This window comes from Chiloscyllium plagiosum, chromosome 36 (assembly GCF_004010195.1).
Source record: "Chiloscyllium plagiosum isolate BGI_BamShark_2017 chromosome 36, ASM401019v2, whole genome shotgun sequence".
Lineage (NCBI taxonomy): Eukaryota > Metazoa > Chordata > Chondrichthyes > Orectolobiformes > Hemiscylliidae > Chiloscyllium > Chiloscyllium plagiosum.
Genome location: NC_057745.1, coordinates 34,365,089 through 34,375,462, shown reverse-complemented (window position 1 = coordinate 34,375,462; position 10,374 = coordinate 34,365,089). Strand labels below are relative to the sequence as shown.

Sequence of the window (10,374 nt, the reverse complement as noted above, 5' to 3'; positions counted from 1 at the left end):
GTGTGGACTTGTTGGGCCGAAGGGCCTGTTTCCACATTGTAATGTAATCTAATCTAAAAAATCCCTTTGGATTCTCCTTAACCCTATTTGCCAAAGCTATCTCATGTCCCCTTTTTGCCCTCCTGATTTCCCTTTGAAGTATACTCCTACTGCCTTTATACTCTTCGAAGGATTCGCTGGATCTCTGCTGTCTATACCTGACATATGCTTCCTTCTTTTTCTCAACCAAAACCTCAATTTCTCTCGTCATGCAGCATTCCCCACACCTACCAGCCTTGCATTTCACCCTAACAGGAACATACTGTCTCTGGACTCTGGTTATCTCATTTTTGAGGGCTTCCCATTTTCAAGCTGTCCCTTTACCTGTAAACATCCGCCTCTAATCAACTTTTGAAAGCTACAGTCATAGAGTCATAGAGATGCACAGAATGGAAATAATCTCTTCGGTCCAAGCCATCCATGCCGACCAGATATCCCAAACCAATCTCGTCCCACCTGCTAGCACCCGGCCCATATCCCTCCAAACCCTTCCTATTCATATACCCATCCAAATGCCTTTTAAATGTTGCAATTGTATCAGCCTCCACCACTTCCTTTGGCAGCTCATTTCATTCACGTACCGCCCCCAGAAATCCTATCTCTGCCCCTCATGATTTTGTAAACCTCTGTAAGGGGTTTGTAAACCTCTCTCTTGTACACACTTAACAAATTCCTCTCTGTCTACACCCTAACACTATGGCAGTCCTTGTCTATGTTTGGAAAGTTAAGTCCCCCCACCATAACCACCCCATTATTCTTATAAATTATTGAGATTTACTTACAAATTTGTTTCTCAATTTCCCTCTGACTATTAGGGGATCTATAATACAATCCCAATAAGGTGATCATCCCTTTCTTATTTCTCAGTTCCACCCAAATAACTTGTCTGGATGTATTTCCAGGAATATTCTCCCTCAGTACAGTTGTAATGCTATCTCTTATCAAAAATGCCACTCCCCCCCCACCCCCTTGCCTCCCTTTCTATCCTTCCTGTAGTATTCGTATCCTGGAACATTAAGCTGCCAGTTCTGCCCATCCCTGAGCCATGTTTCTGTAATTGCTATGATATCCCAGTCCCATGTTCCTAACTATGCCCTGGTTTCATCTGCCTTCCCTGTTAGGCCTCTTGTATTGAAGTAAATACAGTTTAATTTATCAGTCCTACCTTGTTCTCTGCTTTGTTTCAGCCTGCCCTGACTGTTTGATTTGCTCCTTTTCCCAACATCCCAATTGATCTCTTTCCTCAATATCTCCCTGGGTCCCACCTTACTAGTTTATTAGAGTTTGAATGGCAATCAAAATTTGTTTCATAATAACCATCACTGAGCATCGCTTAATAATTCCAGGTTTATTCATTGAATTCAAAATTCACCAGCTGCCATTTAAAGGTTTGAACCCTATCCTTTGGACTTTAGCCTGGGCCTCTAGCTCACTGCCCCTGTTACACCATCATTGTGCCACTTCCACCTTTACTACCACAAAAGGAGACTTACTTTCAATAACAGGTCTGTAGACTAACACAACACCCTAGTCCATTTTACGCATTGTCACAAGTGACCTTAGAGTGATGGGACTTTAATGATTTCTTAAGTGTATTAAGTACACTGCAATAAGAGGACACCCTCAAGGCTTCTGTCCCCATTACATTAGATTATGTGAAATTTCTGCCTCAACTCTCTTTGCCTGTCTTTGCTGCAGAATGTTTAATACCCTCACGTAACAAAAAACTCTAGTGTTCTGTGTCTTGGACCCTTCAGATGACTCCGAGCCAGTTGGGAAGGAGAGTTCCAGATTTCCACACAAATCCTGAGCATGTGTCTGTATCAGCTGTGCTGCATTTTATGTCAAATTGGCACGAGGCGATACTTGGTCGAAACTGAATAATTGAAAATTTTATTGCAAATCATTTTCCAAACAGTGCCATATGCAGACTTGATGCTTCTAAATTTTGATAGAGCTGTTTATCATTTCCAGTCTGTTCGTGTACTGTGATTTTCAAGGCTTTATAACATACTTTATTCAACAATTCAGAGTTTTGATGTGTAGACTGCTATAAGGTTGTGGATTGTATTTACTACCTTTTAACTATGAATGGACAGGAAAATCTAGCCTGGAGGAAATCATTTGGTTTTGAAATGAGAAGGACAATTTTGCTCCATTTAAATTTACTGATAACAAGCTAAAATGTCACTGCGTACGTTTCATTGAATTTTTACAAAGGTTGAGTCTTTGACCAAGCAGGATAAATAATTATATCTTAACACCCCACACCTGATAACATACTCTATCCATGAATCTCTGACATTTAGTTTCAAACATGATATCCAAATTTAAACCTTTGGGTCTAAAAGACCAGCAGATGGTGACCTTCAATCACTTATTTTAAGAACATCATTTTTAAGATAGAAAATCATGGTGTTATTTTCACTGTTGTGAGTTTTAGTTTACTGAACACAAACTGCATTGGATCATGACAGTGCTCACCATCTTCTCAAGGGCAAACAGATTTGGTGATACAGCTTTGCCTGTGATGCCCCAACCTGAGAATGAGATGCTAAGAAAGTTGAGGGTAAGGATGTAAATTTGATCACTGAGCTGTTCTCAGGCGTTTTCTCACCATGCTAGGTAATATCATCAGTGAGCCTCCGGTGAAGCATTGGAGTTCTGTCCCACTTGCTATTTATTTGTCTTGGTCTGTTGTGGTGGGTGATATAATTTCCGGTTTGGTTTCTGAGAGATTGGTAAATAGGGTCCAAATTGATATGTTTGTTAATGAAGTTCTGGTTTGAATGCCAGGCCTCTAGGAATTCCTGTGCATGTCATTGTTTAGCCTGTCCTGAGATGGATGTATTGTCCCAGTCACTGAAGAAGGGCTTATGCCCGAAACGTCGATTCTCCTGTTCCTTTGATGCTGCCTGACCTGCTGCACTTTTCCAGCAACACATTTTTAAGCTATGCTGCACACCCTGTCCTTTACAGGTGAAAATGGAATCTGAATCTGAGCCCCATCCATAATTTTCAAAAACGTCAAGAGTTTTCACAACTTAGGGAAAATCTGACCTTGTTTCCTTAAAACTCACTATCGAAAAATACTTGGCTGTTTTTAATTTCTGATGAAGAGTTTGTTGGCATTAGATTGATAGCAATACATTTAGAAAGTCATTTTCTCAATAACTGCATTTAGTATACCCAATTACCTAGACTCATATTCTTTGTCAGCTTGTAAATTTCTCAATTCAGTCATAAAGTGTAGTCACTTGACCAAATCAACACTTTTTGCTCATCCCTAATTATCTTGATACGGTGGTGTTGAACTGTCCTAGTCATAGAGTCATAGAGATGTACAGCCTGGAAACCGACCCTTCAGTCCAACCCATCCATGCTGACCAGATATCCCAAACCAATCTATTCCCACCTGCCAGCATCCAGCCCATATCCCTCCAAACTCTTCCTAATCATATCCCATCCAGATGCCTTTTAAATGTTGCATTTGTTCCTCTGGCAGCTCATTCCATACACGTACCACCCTCTGTGTGAAAAGGTTACCCCTTAGGTCTCCTTTATATTTTTCCCCTCTCACCCTAAGCCTATGCCCTCTAGTTCTGGACTCCCCGACTCCAGGGAAAAGACTTTGTCTATTTTTCCTATCCATGCCCCTCATAATTTTGTAAACCTCTATAAGGTCACCCCTCAGCCTCCGACGCTCCAGGGAAAAAAGCCCCAGCTTGTTCAGCCTCCACCCTGGCAATATCCTAGTAAATCTTTTCTGAACCACTTCAAGTTTCATAACATCTTTCTGATAGGAAGGGGACCAGAATTGCAAGCAATGTTCCAACAGTGGCTTAATCAATGTCCTGTACAGCCGCAACATGTCCTCCCAACTCCTGTAATCAAGAGACATATCACAAAAAACATATAATTAAGAAAGAACCCACTCTACTCACTACTGCAAACTTTCTGTAGGCCACACTTAAAACAATAATTAACTTATCTGATTCTGTGCTGTGAACTTCATCCAAACAGTTACTCCAAGATCAGTTGTGAATTTCACTGTTTGTTAATTTTCCCAGACGCACTCCGATGTCCAGCGATGCATGAATTCAAACAGCAAAGGCAGTAACTGTGCAGGTACACTGCTGTGTCAGTTTCTTTCTCTCTCTCTCCTGCACTGCCCTCACCATGTGCTTTCTTTGTCTGTTCCTCTCCCGTTTAAAACTGCTGTTGTTTTGACTTTTTTTTCCCAAAGTTCCAAAACAATGCCACAGCATATAAAACGGTAATTGCTGCTCCTGGAATTCAAGGAAATCACCTCCAGCACCTAACATGCCTCAATAAAGAAGCAGCTGTTACAGCCAGAAATTTTTCCCATCCTCCATCTTGGATTACCCAGAATGCAGGTCTTCTTGAACTTCTTCAGTCTTCATGATGTAGGGACACCACAGTGCTATTAAGAAGGCAGTTTCAGGATTTTGACCCAGTGACATTGAAGGCTCTTTAATATAGTTCCAAATTAGGATGTTGTACGGGGTTCTCGGTGGAGGTGCTGTTCCCATGATTCTGCTGCCCTTGTCTTTCTAGTTAGTAGAGATCGTGAGTTTTGGAACATGTTGCTGAATGAAACTTGGTGAGGTACTGCAGTGTATTTGTCAATAGTAAAGAGAGTGAATATTGAAGGTGATGGATACGGTGCCAGTCAAGTGGCCTGTTTTCTGCTGGATGGTGTTAAGATTCTTCAGGGTAGTGAAGGCAAGTGGAGAGTGTTGAGAGTGTGTTGCTGGAAAAGCACAGCAGGTCAGGCAGCATCCAAGGAGCAGGAAAATTGATGTTTTGGGCCAGAGCCCTTCATCAATTCTCCTGCTCCTTGGATGCTGCCTGACCTGCTGTGCTTTTCCAGCAACACATTCTCAACTCTGATCTCCAGCATCTGCAGACCTCATTATCTCCAAGTGGACAGTGTTCCCTCACACTCTTTGCTTGTGCACTATAAATTGTGAACAGACTTTGGGGAGACAGGCAATGAATTACTCACCACAGAATTCTTGCTTTTTGACCTGCTGTTATAGCCATTGCATTTATATGGTAGCCCACTTCAACTTCTGATCAATGGTAAATAATCCCCAGTGATGGTAATGCTATTTGATGTTAAGGGACAGTGGTTAGAATGTCTGTTATTGGAGATGGTCATTGCCTGACTTGAGGCACAAATGTTACTTGCCACTTATCATCTGAAACCTGGATACTGTCCAGCTCTTGCTGGATATGGAAGTGGACTGTTTCATTCTCTGAGAAGTCATGATTGTTGCTAAATATTATGTTTAGTTGAGTCTGTTAACTCTCATTCCATGTTTTATGATGATTCTAATCCCTAGCAGTATAAGTTACTACTAATTAATCATTAGTGTAAAAATGTCAGACTTAGTGATTGTGAGAGTTTTGCTGTAATTCAAACCCAATGTATTGACAATGTTCTGATGATTACAATTTTCAAATTAACAATGGAAATTCATAGGAAGTTAAGAGGCCGCTGGAATTTATTTTCTTACTGACTTTTGTTTCATAAAATAGGTGCTGCTATTTCATGACCAAAGCTATGTTATCCACTATGAATACACAATCTCGGTGAACAACTCCATTGAAAGCAGCAGCGAGGTGCAAAAACAGCTGGAACCTCTTTACCTGTGGACAAACACTGGCTGGGGGGACTGCAGTGTACACTGTGGAGGAGGTACTGTCAGCAGATAGATTCCATTTGATGTTTGCCATGAACAAACAAAGAGGAACTCCCACCCTCCTACTGTATTCCTATTGCATTGTTAACTTTGCTTCACAAGTAAAGCAGTCTGCCTTGATCCAACATCTTTACCGTAGAAATGTGGTTGCAATTATTTCAAAGGGTTTTGGGAAAAGAATAGGAGACTGAGTCAAAGGAGAAGCTATGACTTGACTAAGAAGTAACATTCAACATGGGGAGAGAATTCCAGAAGATGGCATGTAAACAGTTATGGACCATTAGTCTGGCGTGAAAGGAGTCACAGAAGAGAAACACAAGGTTTGGGATGAGGAAGCTACAGGAAGATTTGAAAATGTGGATAAGGATTTTAAATATGAGTTATTTGAGAATCTGGAACTCAGGTAGGTGGCCAAGGACAGGATTGATGGGTTAATGAGACTTTTGCACAATAGGATAGGTAAAGGTAAAGTTGCCATAGTCTTAAAGGACCACACTTTCATTAGGGAGAGATCTCTGATGGTGGTTTAACGTGAGGGTCACCCATCTCAGGCAAGGGGAGAGGTGAAGAAGGAAAGTCCTTGACAGCAGGACAACATATTGTGTGCAGGAGAGTTTCCTGACACAATATGTAGACAGGCCAACAAGAGGTGAGGCCATACTGGATTTGGTTCTGGGTAACCCATCTCAGGCAAGGGGAGAGGTGAAGAAGGAAAGTCCTTGACAGCAGCCTCATCCAGTGCAAGAATTGACCTCCTGCTGTTGGCATGGCTCTGTATTGCAAACTAGCCATTCACCCAATTGAGCTAACTGGCCCCAATACAGGCAGTAACATTTTGGCTGAGCTGAAGCTTAACAAGGGTGGACAATGGCAGCTGGTGAGTGTAGGGGTGCATGTGTCTCCTGTCCATGGAGATTGCCCTCAAATGTTGGTGCCAGTACAGCTTCAGAGGAGCAACCATTGAGTTTGAGTCATTAGGTACCTGCTCTGACTTTCAGGTTGAGAATTCTATGTGGTGGGTGGTAGAGTAGGAGAATGCATATGAATGAGATTAAGTAACAATGAAGGTGCTAATAAGCGATAATTTCTGTTGATAGGTCCTTTGCTGCTCAGCAGTGAGAATCTCATACGGAACCGTGTTAGAAAATGTGACTTGTTGACCCCAACATTGAGAAAGGCCTCACTTGACTTTTGACAATTCTCCCAAATATTTTGCCATGGCCTGTATCATTCAGAGCCTGGCTCTGCCCTATATGTCTGTCACTGGAAAAGGGCAGATTTTTGATGAATTAATAGAAATTTGTCCTAACATGATAACAGCTTGCAAAAATGGTTTTGTCAACAAAACAAATTTGAAAAGAGCAAATTTCTCAAAATTGTACTGGTGACAATCATTTGGGAGCATGTACCACAATGTCGCAGGTCCATTCCATGCCATTGTGTACTTTAAGAGCCTGATCTAGTGATTTCATAATGACAGTCCAACATACTCACCAACTCTAAGCAGAAATTGAATAAATTCCACTCCTTAAATGTATCAATTATTTGTCAATGCTAAAAGGGAGCAATGGATTGAAATTGTTAGCATAAATGAGTCTAATCAGTGACAGTGGGGAATGGTTAGAAATATTAAATATATATGACCATTAAAAAGCCCATGTCACCATGCAAGCCAAATTGATGAATACAATTGTGTTTGTGACATTTGCTCCAAAAATAAAGATGCTGTAATCCAATAAGATTGGGCATATGGCTCTCTGAGCAGGACAGGTAAAAGTGGAAGATGTTTCTCAAGCAGCTTTCCCAACCTCAAGACCTTCCAAAATGCTTTTCGGCCATGAAATACATTTGAGTGTAGTCACTGTTGTGATATGGAACAGTCCAACTACTTGGAGGGTTCTATGGCAGCAAGGCCAGGTCTATCCTTCGCAACACCAGGGACAGGTAGAACCTCAGTACATAGTGACACTTGGTGTTTGTGTACCAGGGATCCACGCACAGCTTGATGCAGCCACACATGCCTTTCAACATGAGAAGAACATCAGGCTACAGTAAAGTGTAAGTAATTAATAAGTGACTTCAATCTGGAAATGGGATTAGCATGGATGGACATTTTGGTTGGCATGGACCAATTTGGGCTGAAGGGCCTTTATCCATGCTGTCGGACTCTATAACGCTCTGACTCTATATTGGTTCTCAGCAACACTTAAAAATATTTAATAGAAAAATAGAAATGAAACTTGGTCATCACTCTCTTCAGGCAGTGAAAATGAGCCCCACTCCAGCCAGTCATATGCAGAGACTAGAGACCAAATAAAAAATCCAAGTTGGCCTCCTTTTAACTGCTCTTAACAGCATTCTAGTGGGTGGATTTGGTTGCTTCTTTTATTTGGACAGGTGATCTTTCCAGAACCAACCTTACACCTCCCCCCATCACCTGCAAATGTAGCCAGTGCTGGTATTGTCAGCGATAGTCTGATTTCATTTTCAACCTTAATGGGGTCTGAATATCCTGCTTTAAGTGCCCACGTAGGACTTTAACCAACACAATTAGAATTGGTAATTGCAGAGTTGATAATTGGAATCTAATATTGCATATTTAGGGCCTTCTTTCTATCACCCAATTACCATAAAACAGAATATTTTGGCTTTTTGTGGAGTGCAGTGAGGTTAGCCAGCGTGGCCCTGATATTTCTGGGAATGTCACTATATTCCACTGGGAATATGGTGTCCACTTCATCTTTGGGAAATGAACACTCAAGGCTGTGTACTCAGGTCCAAGAGCTGCTAGGCTACTAGACGTACAGTAATGTGAAATGGCAATGCCACATGACAATGTAAGCTTTGCAATCAGATATGTGAAAATGTAGTGCATTTTACTCTACATTTCAAGTTTGCAGCTGCTCTCTTCAGCAGAAACATATTCTCCCCTGGTTGTGTTTTGTTTCCATTTTATATTTTTTCCTTTTTTTTTATACAGAAATATTTTTCTTGAAATGTAGTGATGATTTGTCGAAGGATATATCCCCTGCTCATTTCTCCATGCCTCGAGGTCTGCAGTATCCAATTCAATTGCTTACAGGAGCCTGCCATTTTTAACTTCAATGACTAATGAGCAATATTACTAAGGAAGAGATTACACAAGGTGGTTTCTCATTATCTTCCTTACATGTACTTAAAGAAAACGAAAATCCTTTACAATTCTCTATGCCTAAACAGCTGCTGTCCTTCAGAATTCTAGCTCTTCTGCCATTACCATCAAATATTCACCAATTCTGCTATTTGCCAAGGCTTTTAACCCTGAACATGAGACAATTACCTGGGCCTAGAGTGATTAACAATAGCACAGGGACAGCCACTCCCTGGTCCCAGAAATGATCCTTCAAGCCAAATTTTCCTTTAAATACCACTGATAAATACTTTGGAATTAATAATTTGTTGGAGTTTGCTTTGATGTTGGTCAGAATTTGTGAAATTTTAGATTTAAACCAGATGTGGCTTTTTCATGGCTGCAGTCTTAACATGTGTACACACCCTGGTCTGTTTGTGTGTGTCCTGTGCAGTATTGCTGATATCCGTACCGTCAGGCTTAATCCTGGAATCTTCAGGTTCCATAACAACTTGCAAGAAATCATGAGATGAATATTTGCTGGAGTTAAAAGCAAGGTGATTGAACTAATTGGGTAGCTCTTTCATTGACTCAGTACAAACACAAAGGCTGAATGCAGTTCAGAATTGTTTTGAACTGTGGGCCTTGTATAAAAGAACTTACAAATAGCCAAAAATTTCCAATTAGTTCACTTAATGTAAGGTTTGTACTTGCAATTGAAGATGGACTGTTGGAGAATGGAAAAGAGAAGGGAAACAAAATTAAATAACATTCTGAGCAAAAATGTCTTGGTGTTAGTTACAAATGTTTTAATTAATATAAATGACACTTAATTTAAAGACAGATGTGACTGAAATATAAGAGAGCTTGCAATGTGCAAAAGCAGCTAGCCATTAAGATATATCAATTAAATAAATAAAGGAGTCCCATGTGGTGTAGACACGCACCAGAAAAACATCTCCGTGGGAATCAATAATAAGAAAATCACAGGCAATGTAAATGCCATAGAATAGTTACCAACTTGCATGTAAATCCTTTGATTTTTACAATATTTCATTGTTGTTCTGTGGCCCATAGCAACTGCTAGCGCAGCCAACTGGAGGGCCACAGTTGTGTTAAATATACCAATGTAAGGCTGGGCTTCTTTAACAAACAGGTAAAAACAATGACTGCAGATGCTGGAAACCAGATTCTGGATCAGTGGTGCTGGAAGAGCACAGCAATTCAGGCAACATCCGACGAGCAGCAGGTAACTCGACACTGTCCTACCCCCCTAGTCCAGGAACTCCCCACATACGTTCGAGACACCACCCACGCCCTCCACCTCCTCCAAGACTTCCGTTTCCCTGGCCCCCAACGCCTCATCTTCACCATGGATATCCAATCCCTCTACACCTCCATCCGCCATGACCAGGGCCTCCAAGCCCTCCGTTTTTTCCTCTCCAGACGTCCCCAACAGTACCCTTCCACCGACACCTCATTCGTTAGGCCGAACTG

At 41.2% G+C, this 10,374-nt stretch overlaps 1 protein-coding gene across 1 annotated transcript in view; it reads left to right on the top strand.

Moving 5' to 3' along the window:
- Nucleotides 1-10,374, top strand: part of adamts17 (ADAM metallopeptidase with thrombospondin type 1 motif, 17) — a 655,987-nt gene that overhangs the window by 531,094 nt on the left and 114,519 nt on the right. The window contains exon 18 of the mRNA XM_043677648.1: nucleotides 5,605-5,764. Within this exon, the coding sequence (XP_043533583.1) occupies nucleotides 5,605-5,764 (160 nt within the window). The remainder of the gene's footprint in view (nucleotides 1-5,604; nucleotides 5,765-10,374) is intronic.